Raw genomic sequence first — 16,910 nt, forward strand, 5'->3', positions numbered from 1 at the left:
CAGAAAATAATGTCGTTTTGTCGCAGTTAGTCGACGTTGGTAGAACGTAGAATTCAATGACGGTTTATCGACGAGAGTGATTCGATTAAGCGCGTCGTGTAGCTCGATTCCTAATTAAATCAGTCTCGTTGATTATTTGCAGCTGGAAGCTACGGCTCCGACGCGGCGTCGCACAATGGTTCATCGATCAGACAACAGCAGCGCGGCGTTACGCCGAAAGAAAGCGCTCGTAAAAGCCGCGAAATAACGAGCACGATCGACAGCATTCAGAAACTGCGCGCGTCGGTCATTAGTTCGGCTAAACGCGCGAATCTGAGTCCGACTACCGGGTACGTACGTGTTTCGCGAAGGTGGCGAGAAATCTTGTCAATTTTTCGATCGCGTCAGTCACATTCATCGGTTAATCGTTCTTACAGGGAGTGTATAGAGCAGATCGTAAAGATGACCGGCGACGAAGTGAACTCGATCACGGCTGAGATCGAAGACACAATCGAGGTATAACTACGAAATCCCTCATGCTCCAAGACCGTGCGAATTATCCGAGTGACGTGTACAAATCCAACGATAATCTTAATTCTATCATCAGAAAAAAAGATGGTGACAAAATTATAATAAACAGTACGGTGTATTTTGAAAAATATGAGACGTATTTTATATTTTTGAAAATACAGTGTTTTGTTTTTAAGTAGGAATGTTTCATTACTGTTAGATTGATTATTTCTTCACTACTTTTTTCTGAAGATGAAATTGAAAATGTCCTAAGGAATATTAGAATGATAGGGGCGAATCTAAGGTCTGATTCAGGGAGGGTTGTACCTTTAAGATAGGGCATATCATATCATCGAAAGGGCAAAGATAAACTCTTCGGAAGTACAGAGAACAAGCTTATGAATTTAAACTTTTTTAGTTTCAATGTTCTCAATCTCAGCTTTGAAAAAATCGAAATCAAGGCGAGTTCATTCATAATTTCTGTAAAATTTCAGGCCAAGTTGACATATTTAGAGGGGGGTGCGCACCCCCTGCCCTTTCCCCTTGAATCCACCCCAGATAAAAATTCAGTCATCATCTACACTAAAAATACATCGTTTTATTTGTCAGTTTTACATTTAATTTCTTCCTTTCCTTTTTTTTTAGAAAAAGAAACTAGATTCTCTGTCGAAAGGGGCAACGACGACGAAACAGACTGAGGCGCGATGGTCGAAATCCGAGGCTTACAACGATTCGAGCGACAAGTCGAAGCCGGTCGTCGCGAACGTGAAGCCCGGAATCCACAAAGAAACGCCGATTCATCTGAACCGCAATTCGCCGTTCGGCCAGCAGCACGCCGCGTCGCCGTCGTCGCCGTTTTCCAATTCCGACAACGACAACAACGGCAACAACAGCGACCGCGTGTTGTTCAGTCGAGCCGAGTCGGCGCGACGCGGCAAAGCGACGACCGCGACGCGTCTCCGCGAGGACCACACGACTCGTCGGTCGCGCGCCGTACGCAGCAACTCGGTCGGACCGTTCATCAACGAGCAGATCGAGCTGATCAAACTGGAAGAGGGGAGTCGCCGCGGCAGTCTGGGTAGTAACACGTATCGCGACGTTAGCAGCACGTCGTGGGATAATAGATCGGGAAACGTATCAGAGGTAATGAGGTCACTCATTATTACTGTTATTATTATTATTATTATTACTGTTATTATTGTTATTATTATTATTATTGTTATTATTATTATTATTATTACTGTTATTATTATTATTATTATTATTATTATTATTATTATTATTGATACTCTCCTACTCCTCACACGCAATTCATACTGGTTTTTTCATGTATTGCGTCTTGCTTTCAAGTTTGAACGTTTTTTAATGTGTTGTGTCATTTTTTAATATACATTTTGCTGGATTTTTCTCGCATTTATACTCTTACGGAGCTGCCAACTGTTCCTGATATTCCAGTAGATATAGTTAACACTTTTAGCTTCTCAGAAATACTGATTAGATAATTTCAAGTGTGCAGAAAATAAGAAAGAGTTGCTGAGGGTCTTACCCCCTTGATTACTGATTAATTTCAACAGAAATATGAAAGATGTTACTGAGGTTTTTATTGTTGATTACTGATTAATTTGACTGAAATATGAAAGGTGTTACTTAGGGTCTTGCCCCCCTTGATAACTGATCAATTTGAACTGAAATATGAAAGATGTTACTGAGGGTCTTACCCCCTCCCCCTTGATAACTGAATAATTTACGAAGAAATGTGAAAGGGTTACTGAGTGTCTTGTGTAGATATGTGAAACTAATGGTGTAAAGGGTCTTACCCCCATTGATTACTAATACTACTATCCCCCTTGATTTTTACAGAAATGTAAAAGATGTTAGGTCCTAATCCCCCGAATACTCATTTACTTATGGGTCATTTTCTTTCGTATTTCGATGAAATTTCCCTGAAACCATTTAAACTTGTTACTGGCAGCTCTGATTTACAAGATTACTCATTATCGATCTTCTGTCGTCGTTCATTGCTTTACGGTAAAAACCTTTCAATCTTTCCAATCGGTTTTTCCAATCGACTTTTCTCGTTTTATTTTCATCGTCATCAGGAGACCAACAACGTCGTTAGAACGGCGGAGGAGGCTACCGATAGTGGCAAGCGTAGCGGCGCCGGCGCCGGCAACGAGGCCAAAGCGCGTGATAATAATGACGTTGTTAAACGAAATGTAAAACGGGTAGGCATGATGTCTATGGGTTTATAGTCGGTGTCACGCACGTTTACAATGATATGCAATCCGTTCCATTCGCTACACCAAGTCACAGCTAGTCGTAGACGAGTGGCTGTCTGCACTCAGTTGAATAATAAAATCCACAATCGAAGAACTGAACGCTATGAGCCATTTTCAAAGACTTTCGAAATGACATTCGAGTTGATACGTCCAAATCCTCTTACAGTTTTTTTTTTATTGTGGCTTTTATTCTTCAAAAGCCACGACTAGTTCTGCTCAGTTGAGTTAGTTCATCCACGCGCAGTATTTTCAGTCACTTTTCCGTAACTCGTACACAAATTTTTATTCGACCTATTTTTCGTAGGAACACGTAACGTAATGCTTTTAGTTGTTGCTAGTTTAGAATTGAATTAAATCGTAGCCAAACGTCTCGGGATTCTAACCTATCGATCAATTTCTTCTATTGAAGAACCTGGTAAAATGTCTTCTGCACGATAAAACACTTTGTGAGTTCATTTTCAATTGCAACTGTCTGGCGTGAAGTCCTGGACACATTTGAATCCTTGATGATCAGTTTTTGAAAGTGCGCTGATAAATTGTCTAATGTCTGGTGTTTGAAGTACATTTTCAATCAAAAATGTCTTGGGTGAAGCGTGCAGGATCAGTTGTTGATTGAGTGCTGATGAAACGTCTAATGTCTGGTGTTTCTAATTCATTTTCAATCAAAATGTCTCGGGTAAAGTTTTGAACGCATGAAATGACAATAATTGTCTGGCGTTTGAAGTTCATTTTCGATGAAATATGTCTCGGATGAAGTTCTGAACACATGTGAACTGTGGACGACCAGTTTTTGAAAGTGTGCCGATAAAATGACGAATGTCTGGTGCTTGTAGTTCATTTCCAAACAAAAATATCTCCGGTGAAGGAAGTCCTGAACACATAATATGTGAAAGACTCATCGAAAAAGCAATTTATTTACATCAGCACCACTGTCCTTGCTAGCACCTGTGCAAACCCAGACTACTAATTGAATAATTTCATACATGTTTTTCGTTAATCCGCATTCATCAGATTGTATATGTATTTATTTTGCAGGCTTTGCCTCCACCTTCAGGTGGCTGTCTAGCGCCTAATTCTGTATGTAGATCTCCCAGTGTGAGGTATTCTCGTTCAATTGCGTTCTGATTTTGTTTTCGTTTTTTTCCGCGTTCATCCTCTCGTTCCTTTTCAATTCACCGAACCGTTTATCGTCGTTACGCGCTAGTTTTTTTCTCGTTTCATCCGAATTAATTTCCGCGGGTTTTTTTTCGCATCCAACCACAATACCTCTCTCTTTCTCTCTCAACACAATCTTAAACCGATTGCTATTGCAATTATCCGATGCCTTTGGCGAACTGTTTGAACTGAAAATGTCATAAATTCGCAATGAACAATTTTGTTATTTTGATTTACATTTTTTTACTCGGTGCGTTGATGAACATTAGCTCACTATTCATTTGTTTGTTACGCAGACAAAGCACACAAAAAGCGTCATTACCAGGAGCTGCTGTTTTCTCATGGCTTCATAAACTAGAGCGTAGAGAGAGGGAGAGAGAGATTGTCTACGAGGGTGGATCATAAATGGCGGCTGCAGCCAAAATTTTTAGAGTAATTTGCGCTTTCTTTTGATGATCAAAACAAATCAGTGGAATATTTGATACTTGTGATAACACTTGCCAGCTTCTGATTACTAGATCAAACACCAACCCCAGAATATTTATTTAGTGGAACCTCATTTCAACGACCTCGGCATAGAGCGATTTATCAGTAGATCACAAACCAGAAATTTCATCCCAGATTGGAAAAAGAAATTCCAATAATTTCATACTTGATATAGCAACCTTGCGGTTCGCACGGATCTTAAGGTTTCCTATGAAGTTCGTTGTGACGAGGTTCCGTCGTAGTTGCTCTTCTTTGGCGAGTTGTTTGCCACTGGACCATTGAGCTGCGGCTGTAGCAGATATCACTTCTTTCAATGTTAAATTACTGATGAACTTCTCAAGTGGCGTAATCATAATCTTTGAAAATTTTTATCAGAAAAATCGTCTGAATTCATCATGTTGATTTTGCTCTGTGTGTGCTAGTGTGCCTCCTCCTCCTATTTCAGGACCCAGTGACACACATACGCAAGCACTTGTAGCTCCTTTTGATTCTAAGCACGAAAAAAAATCAGTTCATTTCTGAAGATTTAACTCGTTTTCAAACTCAAATTATACTGTGGAACTGGATTCGAAATAGTTTCGTTGCTTTGCATCTATACCTTTGTGTGTGCACGTTACGCAATCTCCTTCGTAGTTTTACAATTTTAATTTCGGGGTAAAAATGACACGCGTTACTTCGTCATCTACGTATAAACATGATGTATAGGATTGTATGATTATTTTTTTCAGGGTGACAGGAAAGCGCGCATCCGGTCGGGCAAAGGGTCGAAAGGCGTCCAAGGTTCGTGTATATGGCTATTTTTTTCACTATTTTCTGCAAACGAGATACGCACGGTAGACTCCGCTTAGTCGCACGTTTCGGGACTGTAGAAAATATTTCGACTCGAGTAGATAGCGTCACGAGAAGAAAAAAACATTTCAACTAACATTCGACTTGAGCGGATCAGACTCTAGCCGAATCTACTGTATTTTTAGAATTTCCTCTTTGTTGTTATGTACGATATTGTAGCCACTTTGTCTCGATCCATTACGCCGAATAAACCGTTACTTTTGATATTTTCTAAATGTGGAAAAAATATGAGCAATCCCGCAATATTGATGAGATCATAAATTTTGGGATCGTTCACTGTCATCTGCTGTAGGAATGGATCAGCGTATCGGTCAAGGATAAGATATATGCACATTTAGGCATGTCTGCTGAGGTTCGAAGTTGACCCAGCCGGCGGCCTATCTACATAACTTTTTGAAGAGAAATGAACAGAAAGAAATGAACTTAATTTCATTGATGTTTACAAAATGACCCGGCCGACTAGGAGAAGCAAGATATCATTTTTTTAAGCCCAACCCGAATGAGGAATCCTTTTAATAATAAAGACCCAAACCGTTCTCCCTAAATCCGCCCATTTTTCGGTAATTCCGTTTATTTTACATTTCAGAAGTTACTTCGCCGACGAAAATCTCGCTCATGATTTCCGACAAACACCATCACCCGGCCCACGAGCATCACTCGATGTTCTACCCGACGAGCCGGTCTCATCGGCCGCCGCTGTTGCGCATGGCTCCGTCGACGACGACGACGAACCAGTCGAAGAAGTAATCGCTTGCATCATCGTCTGCTCTGGTCAATGACCTCTCCGTCCTTTTCTTGGTGCAACTGTCTGCTGACATGATCACGCCGACGGCGAGAACTTGAAGTCGGTAAAAGTGGCTTCGATTTTTTTTTGTGCGTGTGTGTGCGTCGATAGATGAATGGAAGCCGCCCGCGCTCGTGTGGCGGTTTAATCAGAATTCCATTCGAAAAACCAATTAGTTGATGACGCGTATATGATATCTCTCGCTTAAAAGAGAGTCTTATAAAAAAAAGGAACGTCTGTTTATAATGCAGACCCAGACGCCGCTCCCAAACGCGAAAAACTATGTCCAGCTTCAGCGATATCGGAGTTAGGTATTTTCGCGATTCGTATTAAGTGCCACGAACATTTAACCAAACGAAAATATTCCGATTTGAATCGAGTCAACTGTTTACCAATGCTCATGACTGTAGTGAACTGATTTAAATCTCAGTATAGTTAACAAATAAAAACCCGCGGTAGATTTTGTAGAAAAAGTTTATTTTCTTACAGTTTCGATGTTAATTCTAAACCTCATCTTCAAAGGAACTAAAATAATGATAATGTTAGGAAATAAACTTTGTCTACGAATTTTCTATGGGTTTTTATTTGTTAACCAATGCTCATGTACATATATAAAGTGTATGCTGATTATATCCGTCCAATATCATCAGAAAAACTGCCCGATCTACGAATGATTTAATGAACACCTTTTTACGGTTTTGTTATCGCTAAATAGTTATTTACGATGTATTTGTTAAGATGTTTGTTGATGATAGATTCTCACGCTGTTTTAGGTTGTTTTTTTTTAAAATGATTTCCTGTCCGTCCATCCGTTCGTTTGTTCACCGTTTAATGAATTGTCCTTTTTTAGGCAATCATAATTGACTCGTCGATTTACTTGTATTATCAACGCCATTTATCAGGGATGTGAAGAATATAGCATTAATATATATATACTCATTTTTGTATCGGTGCTTAATTCTATCGTTAAGATATTGTATGTTTATATTTGTTCAGCTCCGTCCTTGTCATTCACTTTCGATAATCACACAGAAAGACAGAGAGAGAGAGCCAAACAAACAGCAGAAAGTGTTTTTGTCGTGAAAATAGCCGTTGTTTTCTGTAGACGGCATCCGTTTCTGGGGGGTGTATTTGAGTATTTTTACCGCGGCAAATTTAGCCGTGTCATTTGTGATTAGAACTACTCCCAGAGGGTCACTTGAACGTCACTTGGAAACGTTTTGTCGTGAAAATAGCAGTTGCTTTCTGGACGTCATCCCTTTCTGGGTGTAATTACTTAAGTATTTTTACCGCGGTATATATATATATATATATATATATATATATATATATATATATATATATATAGCCGCGTAATTTGTGATTAGAACTCAGCCCAGAGGGTCACAGTGGAAAGTTGAAACGTCGTCGCCACATGGGTGCTTATTTTTAAGCACACTTCGGGATATGTGGCGTAAATTCTGTTAAATATTTGCGAGGTTTTTACCGTACTAACGTGGGCTGGGTTCAGGGCCCTTTTATGTCGTCGTTGTCGGTTTGTTTTTCTAACGCGTATATCTTCATATCGCTCTGAGACACCGGTGACTTAATTATGGGGAAAAGTAATATCCGGTATCACACTGGGAGAGACCTTATTCGTGCGTTAGGTCACGGCGTACATGTATTATATACAATGTCGAGCAAACCGGCAAGCGGCTATCAGAAGTTAAATGACCGCCGTTTTGACCGACAATGTAGCCGCGATTACACGGAGACGATTTGGCCCGGATCAGGTCCTAGTCAAATTTGGCACGTGCCTAATTAGAGAGCGCGTTCACACGTAAACCACTCACGTGATACTTAACGATGCTTAGACAAAGCGAAGTGAGTCACTCCCGGAACCAGTTGCCATTCACGCGCGATTATTTGGCTCGGGCCTGGTCACATGTGCATACCAGTTGTTCTGGGTCAGGTTGGGCCAAGGCCAAAAATGGTCGTGTGATGTCGCGGCTCAAGAGACGCACGTTGACGCTATATACGCCGGTGAATAAGGTCTAGTTACGGCCAGGTGCAAGCCGGTAAGTGAATTAAGAAGTCACTGATGGACAATTACGCCGCCACATGATCGTGGCGATCTCGACGAACTTCCGTTTCCGTAAATAGTCAACTCTACAGCGCTGCTGGTCGCGGAGCTAATAACCCTGAACGCGCTTTAGTTCGGTGACGTTACGTATTTCGCGGCCATCTTGAACTATACGGCGACCGCGTTCAATCGCGTGGCTCGCTATTTTCGGACGACAGTTCACTCCCATCTCCCTGTTCGGACTGACATTCAGTTTGACCGATATCAAACATGTTTGATATTGGGCGACGGAAAATAATTATCGCTCGTCGCCGAGAAATTGCTCATCGATCGCCGCCGGAGTAAACGGCAAGCAACTGATCAATTAGCCAATGAGAGAGCGAATGATTATCACGTGATATTTCCAAATTTATCGTTCACGAGTAGCCAGTCGACTAATTCGGATAACCGAAGTTCGCCGTAGATGAGCAGCTCATATTCGATGTATACGATTTGAATGAGACGAACGCTTCTATTTGTATGATGTATTATATGTATATACACGTAGTTATAGGCATTGACATATCGAAGATATACATCCATTCGAATAGGTTCATAACGGAATAGGTAAACAATAGATCGATTGATGACATAAATGAATTAATAAATAAATAAATTGTTGCGCATTGAACGAATTCGTTGATGGTTATTATATATAGCTATAGTCCCGTTGACGGTTTGGGGTTCGGCCGCTGCCTTCGTTTCAGATGGAACCATCACACTTGAAGAACTTTTCTCGTTGTCTCGTTTTAGATCAGGCTCTGTCGAAACTGAAAAATAGATCGAAAAGCCGCGTGATTTTTCAAGATTGTCTCGGTGTTAATATTTTCAAGGTACCGTAAACCTACGTTTGGCATCGCTTGTTAAAAAAATGCAGCGCTGTTTTGGTTTAGCGTTCGATATTTTACGTGTATCCCAACCTGGACGATTAATAGGCCAATTTCAACAAAACCTCACAGGATGGCCACTTACCTGGAAATCAGGGAATAGTGAGGGGGGAGCTAAAAATGAGGGTAAAATGAGGGAAATTGCGATGAGATCGCACTACATCACGCGTAAAATCAAACAGTTTCTATATGTCTTACGTATTTGACTGTGTTAATTGATTGGGTTCTTGTAACAGATCAAGTCAGGGAAAACAACGTGCATTACGGGGAATTGTCTGAGAAAAAGCAAGTCAAAGAAAAGTGGCCATCCTGTTTCAGATGTAATTTTAAAGAAAGGTAAAAGAAAAAAATCACCAAACACTAACTCTACCTACGCATTGTTTCTATGATCTCGGACGTGTCGACCAGAATTGTTGAAAAACAAACCATTAAAAAGTTACATCCACATCACATTGAAATGCCGGTTTTGTGTGTGCGTAAAAGGGTCATCGGTTTCCTGGTCAGTTTTTCGATCGAGTCCACGCTATAGATTCGAATTCCGTGTATTCAAACTGTGCTTGTAGTCCTATGGAACGGGCGCGATGCGTCGCGGTCGGACTTCAGTTAGATCAGCGATTCTGGTTGCGGGGCGCTGACGTCCTGACCGCGTGTGCTGGGTTCACTCGCGGGCCGCGAACCCGCCACCTCTCGGCTGCGAGTCGAGCCACGTATATCTAGATTATGACAATACCCTGTCATACGTAACTGATCGAACCCGCCGAGTCGTCGGGCGGCAGTTCGTCTATTCTATTCGCTTCCAGGTCGCTAACGTTGCGTCTCGTTCGCGCCGCCCTAATCTGTATTTCTCGATTGGTGGCTCGGCGATCGGCGTTGCGCTGATCGTTTTTCGTCACGCGGACGCCGTCTGCGGCCGACCGGCGATTGCCGCCGCCGCCGTGTTGACACAAGCAGGACGAATACGACGGACGAAAGTCGACGACGACCAGGTAGCATACGGGATACCCGCAGCCGAGCGTCACGAACAAGGTCACGTTCGACAAGACGACGATGCTCGACGATATCGGCAGCCCGCCGCCCGCGCAAATATTGATAATCCAGTAATTCAGATAGACTACGTAGATGACGCTGCAGGCTACCAGCGCGGAAATAGCCATGCGGTACTCGAAAGAGCTGGCGCTGAGTTGTAGCGTTACGGATTCCAGGTGCCGATAGGCGTTGACGATGCAGTATATTAACACGGCGAACGGCGAGAAAACTGTCGTAATTAAAACTAATCCGAGGAACGAACCGATGTGTTGGTTGACGTGAGAGAAATCCAAGCTACAGTGCATAGCGCCTGAAAATATGATCGAATCTGAATTATATTTAGTGCAACGACTTCTATACTGGCGTATTATCAACCGTTCGCTAGATATACAGGGGCTGGTATACGAACGGGTTCGCGCTAGCCCATCGCAACTTTAACGTGCCCTCTCGAAAAGCAACGGCAATTTCTTTCGAGGCAAATTTTCATTTAGAATTCACGTGTCCCTCTCGAGCCTCACTCCCTCTTTCGGTCGTATCAAAATGCACCAGAAGACTCCGCTTTGACTTCGCGGGTACTTGCCCTTTTTAACAGCCCTTTTCATTTTGTTCGTGCTCTTGGCAAATTCTGCCCCTCGACTCACCAGAACTGGACAATATATCATTATACCTTCCCATCCCAGAATTGGAGTTGCAACAACTTCCCCTCATTCAAGTGTCACAGTTTCGTATTCTTCGACTCTGGATTTGAAGAAATTACATGCCTTTTGGGATATGACAAGTTCAGGTCCTATTACAAAAATGGTCAACAAAGGATAGCTGAGGGTGTACGGTTTGACTAGCCCCTCGGTGCGGAGTGACCTAATATTGCCTTTTCAGACGTCAAAGTGCCCTTTTGTGGAATGTGACAAGTTTGTCCAAATATTGACCCCCTATATACTAACTAACCTTGATACGATAATTCCTTCTCGAAGTAAACGGCGAATTTCATCACGTCGATCGTCGTTTGGAACCTGACTGCGGCGGTCACGTTCGAACCCCGCGCGCCGAGGAAAATACCGAAAGATCGTTGTAGATTGTTCGACACGGTCGCGTTGTAGTATTCCTCGGCGCTGACGTGGTCCTCAAATCGCAGGGTGACGCACACTTCCGCGCGTTGGACGACGCTGCGACGAACGTGAACAGCGCGCACGATTCGAAAATAATCCATCAGCAAAGCTTTTAATTCCATCGTCTCGGTTTGCGTCGGCGGCTCGCACGGCGTCGATTCGTTTCTCCCGGGGAGGCACTCGGACGTATTTCGTTGCAAAGAAATGCACAAATCTGTCGAGCCTGGAACAAAGAGATATTATCGGGTATTATAGATCTCGTCGGAGTCTATCGCGCGTAAAACAAAAATGGAAGGAAAAAGTGGCCAAGTAAAAAGACTGATTTCTAAGAAAGCATCTTGTCAGCGGTGGATATCGAATGCTTGTCAGCATTCTCTTTTTGTCAACAGCGCTTCATTTTATATACCGGTTAATGGTACTTGACAAGACGGCGCGCTGTCAGAGGCCGTCGTAGTCGGGAAATCCTGTCGGATTAGGTATAGATTGGCAAAACCGAAAAAAAAAGAAAGAGAGATGGAGCGAAGGAGCGAAGGAATAGAATGCATTAGAAAGGGAAAAAATGAAGGAGAGAGTTTTTGAGACGTATTCGTCCTGTTGGAAATGTACACAATCGAATTGTAGAAATATTAACAAGCTATCGTGGATGATGAAATAAGCAAGGAGTATTTAGATTATTATCATTTTGTGGTTCCGTGGCGTTGAGGTGGTAACTTCGGCAGTCACCTGCACAATCCGAAACGCTTACGACGCGGCTAATGATATCTCTAATTTCAAGAACCTACCTTTGAAATAACCGAATTCGCCCCAGGCGTAGATAGGACTTAGAAAGATCAGCACCAGTAGGACGTAGATTCCGACGACTATCAATTTGGTGTTCGCGACGGAAAATGTCAGATTGTACTCGGTCGGTTTAATAAGCTTTGTCATTCTAAACAGAAACAGACAGAGAAATAGAGAGTAAAGGCACGTGCGTATATATAGCTACATGTAGAAACTTTTCTTTTCAAACACTGTTGGAATCGTAGCGCGAAAAACTTTTTGAAACCGCTTGATCATCGATTATTTGTATCCGTGGTGCCGTGAAGCCATTAGCGTTTGAGGATATTGTTTCAAAGCTATTGCTACGATGCTATTATATAGAACCACTTATCGACTGCGATTGTGGTGCGCAAATTAATCTTCAGCTAGCTTCAGTAGCTTCCGTTGTCAGCTATCATGAATTTGATACTATATGAAATAAATTTTACCAAATGAAAGCCCATACACGAAAACCTGAAATTAGTGTAATAGCGGGCTACTTAGGACCTTGGTTTAGGAGCTACATACTTTTTAAAGGATTTCTATCTATGAAATCAAATTAGGTATTGGTTGCCTTGGTATCCGTTTCCATGGAAATTGCACCAGTTTCCATGGAACGGATATCGATTCCCCAAAGCTTTCGAATGATACCAAATTTGTCCATATGGTATCCCTGTTGAACCGAACTTAATTTCTAGAGGACTTTTTTTGTACTTTGGTGCCCGTCTATATGCGTTGAAAGCGAAAAGGTTATATCTCCGGTGATATCTCCGGTCAAAGTTCTCTTCAATCATTGGAAAGCATTGGCAGCGTTATAAAGAATGGTATTTTCATCGAATTTCAGTTCGATCGAGCGAATTTGTTTGCAGCGTTATAACCGACTTGGTAGTAAATCTATAAAGTAATATCTCTACTTTTTTTACTGACCCATAACACCAGGTTTACGCGGCTCCTTTACAAATCTCGTTATGTTTCGATGTTTCGTTGGAATAATACGATATCAAGAATGATGACACCGCTTTGAGCAGGACGTTTTTTTTAAGCAAATCTTACGAAGCAAACCCGGAAATATAAGAAATATTAATTTATTTTTCACTTAAAGATTATGAACGATTCAAATGCCGAGTTAACGACGTAAGTGAGGGTGCAGTCACAGAGCCCACTGGCTGTAGCAACTTTGGACCAAGCCAAGCGGTGCCCGAACCCAAGGGACCAATATTCGTTTCTTTAAAGAAAAGCTTACCTTTCGAGGACCGTGACGGTGGAAAGCCAGACGGTGCCGGAAATCATGACGTAGAAAATCACCCCGTACAACTGACAGCCTATATACGTCATCACCCATTTACCTAGAAATCGATTTGAGAAAGAAATTCATTTCCTTAAATTGTTAATTTTCGCAGCGAATTTTGAGCGTATATTTTTTTCATTTTAGAAGAAAATTAAATCGAAGAAATTTGCTGTTATCTTTTTCAACGTCTTCCGGAATGCGTGCATGAATGAAACGCTGTGGCGAGTGAGGCTTATCGATGTTCGATGCTAATGTTCGTCGTGTGACAGTTTCAACGAAAAGGTGGTGTTTTTCTTAATAATTTGAACGATGAATGCTCATTCTCGGTAGCAATTGAAAAGCTGTTTCTTTGCTGGTTTTCATCAGCAGCAAATGGCTGCTGACGTGCGTGGAAGCCACGGCGCGTTATCGGCTGATGCAGTCTGCGCTTAGATCGTCTGACTCGTCTACACGACGTCGCTACAGATCGATGAGAGATAATTTGAATAAACGAACACATCAGAGACGCTCGTAATACGATTTCTTTCTCTATTTCGCGCCGGTCATCTCGTCCCCTCGGCCCTCTCGAATACACGCTGAATTCTCCGTTTAATTTATTCTGTCTCGACATAACATCAGGTAGCCGGCGGGAGACCTGGTTTGTAGACACCTCCTACGCGGAATGAATAGGAATGAATAATGGACGAAATTGACCGTGCATGGCGATAAATAATGGTTCGGTATAAGATTTCAGATTTTATGCTGCCGCCGCAGCATTTCGTGAGCTGTTGCGTTTTATGAAGCGTGCAGTAGGTTATTGTCAATTAGGCTGCCTCTAATATAGGCAGTTTTTATGCATTTCTCATATACCTTATTATTTTCTTTTTTCCAAAACGATTGATTTATGTTCTACACGGCGGCGGGGCATTAGGTACTTAGCGATATCAAACCGACTGACCCGATCCCGCGCTCCGGAGTCCGTGGTGACGAAGCCGATAAGCTGGACTAGACCGACCAGACTTGTAGCTGTCAGTTTTCGGTATACGGGGTATATGATTAACGACCTTGTTTATCGGATCATATTGTAAACTCGAGTTATTCATCCCTATACACGGTATACATGTATAAATCAAATATCGGTAGGTTCGTTTACCGATAAACTGCAGGGGAAGATATTAATTGTGACGACAGGTGGTCAAACATCATAACACCTAAACGAACGAACCAATATTCGCTCGAAGAAAGACGCGTCAATCAGCTACCGACTTTTTTTTCTTAATCTCGAAATATAGGAAATTGTCCCTCCATTGATTTGGTGTCCCTTACGAACCCACCAGTGATACCACTACTGGGAACGAAACAGGAGGTTCGCTGTCGATATCGGAAGTAAAAATATGGTTGGATCGGGCGGCCGAATTTACCGAATTGTTTGTATAAATTGAAAGAGTATACGTAATATTGGAAATTTCGATTTCGGTTCGTGTTTACAATCTTCCACCCAGCCTGACCCGGCAAGCGACTGATTGGGTTAAGTTTTGTTGGTTGCCTAATTCCATGCATCGAGATTTGGAGGTGAAACTCCTCTATGTTGTTTGTTGACTAGATAAGAAGCCACTCGCGTATGTCGTCACGTCTTCTGCAGACGACACCAATTTCACCCCGGCCCGAGTTGATTAAAGCGGCGTACAGCGGATTTACTTATCGCAGACGAGATCGACTCTGATCGGATTGTTATTGATAATCGATCGATATTCTATGCTGCCGACGTCAAACATAGACGACAAGAACAGATAAGTTCACGGGGAGCCGTCTCGTACCCACGTATAGAGTTCACTAAGTGAACTCTAGATTGCAATTCACGTGAAATGAATAGATGCATGCTTATGAGATCAGCATCGTTAACGCAAGGAGCTGCAGATTTTTAAAGAGCGGTGGCTGATTTTTAGAGGGTTTGATGTAGAAATGACAGTGGCAACCGCTCTACATAAGTGTCACCCAATTTGACTTGATATTAGATTTTTAGATCATTATAAATCATCCCATTTACGCGACAGCGCCACAACGCTTTCGAGGACATTAAGATGGGAAAGAATCCTTGTCCCGGCTATACGGGATGAGACTTTAAGTCCAAAGTGTTCGTAAATCTTGTCTTAAGTTGTTAGATTGGCTTGAGAACAAAGATGGCCTTAGACTGGTCTTGAGTAAAAGCCGTGACTATGGAGCCTGGCGGTTTGACGATGTTTTTGAGTTCCCGAACGGTCGATGCTTTTTCGATTTGTCGATTTCAAAGCAGCCTCAAAAATAGAATTGAATCTTTGCATTTGACAAATTATTCGAAAGCAAATCGTCTATCTGAAACATAATTTGAAATCATTCGAAGGCAAATCGATCTGTCGTATAGGAAATTCCTCTTGAGAAGAATTACCCTTTTTTCTTGTGTGGAAGAAACGTCGTTTGCCAACGAATACTCTTTTATAGTTAACCAAGGTGAAAGTGTGGCTGCGCGAGTTTGATCGAGGGACGCGTTTACTATATTGATTCCCGTTGTCTGTTTAATGAAACGGTCTTGCGGGGAAAATCAAACAGCTTTGCCGGTGATGATTTACGCAGCGGAACTATAGAAACCAACTGTGCCGTTCATCAACCACTTGTCCATACTTATTGGATCTCATTTTATTCTCACTTCCAGCAGTCAATGAACCTTAGTCAGCGTGGAAAATCTATCGAAATATCACCAATCATCTGTTGTGGGTTTTAAGTTTTGAATGCTTCATTTTCAAATATTAATTTGCAGCATAGCGTATATAGATACCATATACAAAATACAGTTACTTAGACTTGGTGGGGTCTGTAGAAACTAAGAAATCGTAATAGTTATTTTATTTCAATTGCGACTTCTCACTGTGGTACAATGTACATCGGCGCTCTCCATCTATAGAATTGGTATTTGACCACCAGCCTATAACTCTTAACCATTTATCAGTCATCTCTCCTTGGATAGATGTAACGTCAGAGCAGCTGCAAGCGCTCAGGAGTCGTCTATCGGACCAGGTACCCAATTTACTCCTGGGTGAAGAATGACAATGAGGATAAGTGTCTTGAGTACACACGGTAATGTACGGGGTTCGAACACACGAACTGGCTTCCCAGAGCCGAACGCTCTAAAGACTCGCCCACACCGCTCGCAAAATGGTTAAGCAGGTCCACCGAAAAGAAATAAGTGAAGAAAAGAGAGAGAGAGAGAGTCTACACTGAACAAGTCAGTCATTTGATGACAAATGGAACACGTCAGAGCTAAATCCTATTAGCGAAATTCGATGCATTTTTTTACATCTTCGTCGGTTGATAGAAAAAGCCTTAATTGCTTCGACGCTCAATTTACGGCCATTCGATATAACACGAAACGAAATATACAACGATTCGTAGTGTCAGAAAGTGATTTAGTAGTTCATTGCAGCTGAGCCTGAGTTTGGTATATAAATACGCGAAGTGCCCGATGGGGAAAGCGGCGACGCCGTGTCACGCAACAATACCCGTTCAAACGCCCAGCACGCTATAGGACTTGCACCTCATCGATCAACAACAACACTGTCCTCTGTGTATATGTCGAATTTATCCGAAGAAATATTCGCGTCTCGAAAGATAGTGCGGAATGTGGTACCCGCGAAACCAGATGGCGAGAC

At 42.2% G+C, this 16,910-nt stretch overlaps 1 protein-coding gene and 1 long non-coding RNA gene across 2 annotated transcripts in view; both read left to right on the top strand.

Annotated features, from left to right (window-relative positions):
- LOC141912655 (uncharacterized) overlaps nucleotides 1-7,339 on the top strand; it is a 36,548-nt gene extending 29,209 nt beyond the window's left edge. The window contains exons 30-34 of the mRNA XM_074803980.1: nucleotides 143-329; nucleotides 417-495; nucleotides 1,135-1,632; nucleotides 5,138-5,189; nucleotides 5,845-7,339. Of these exons, the coding sequence (XP_074660081.1) occupies nucleotides 143-329; nucleotides 417-495; nucleotides 1,135-1,632; nucleotides 5,138-5,189; nucleotides 5,845-6,005 (977 nt within the window). The 3' untranslated portion in view covers nucleotides 6,006-7,339. The remainder of the gene's footprint in view (nucleotides 1-142; nucleotides 330-416; nucleotides 496-1,134; nucleotides 1,633-5,137; nucleotides 5,190-5,844) is intronic.
- Nucleotides 7,340-7,399: 60 nt separating this feature from the next.
- LOC141913080 (uncharacterized) lies at nucleotides 7,400-13,452 on the top strand. Its single transcript, XR_012620218.1, has 3 exons — nucleotides 7,400-8,099; nucleotides 8,897-8,976; nucleotides 13,393-13,452. It is a non-coding gene; the product is annotated as an uncharacterized LOC141913080 (long non-coding RNA).
- Nucleotides 13,453-16,910: the final 3,458 nt, after the last annotated feature.

The sequence above is a fragment of the Tubulanus polymorphus genome, chromosome 11 (genome assembly GCF_964204645.1).
Source record: "Tubulanus polymorphus chromosome 11, tnTubPoly1.2, whole genome shotgun sequence".
Taxonomy (NCBI): Eukaryota; Metazoa; Nemertea; class Palaeonemertea; order Tubulaniformes; family Tubulanidae; genus Tubulanus; species Tubulanus polymorphus.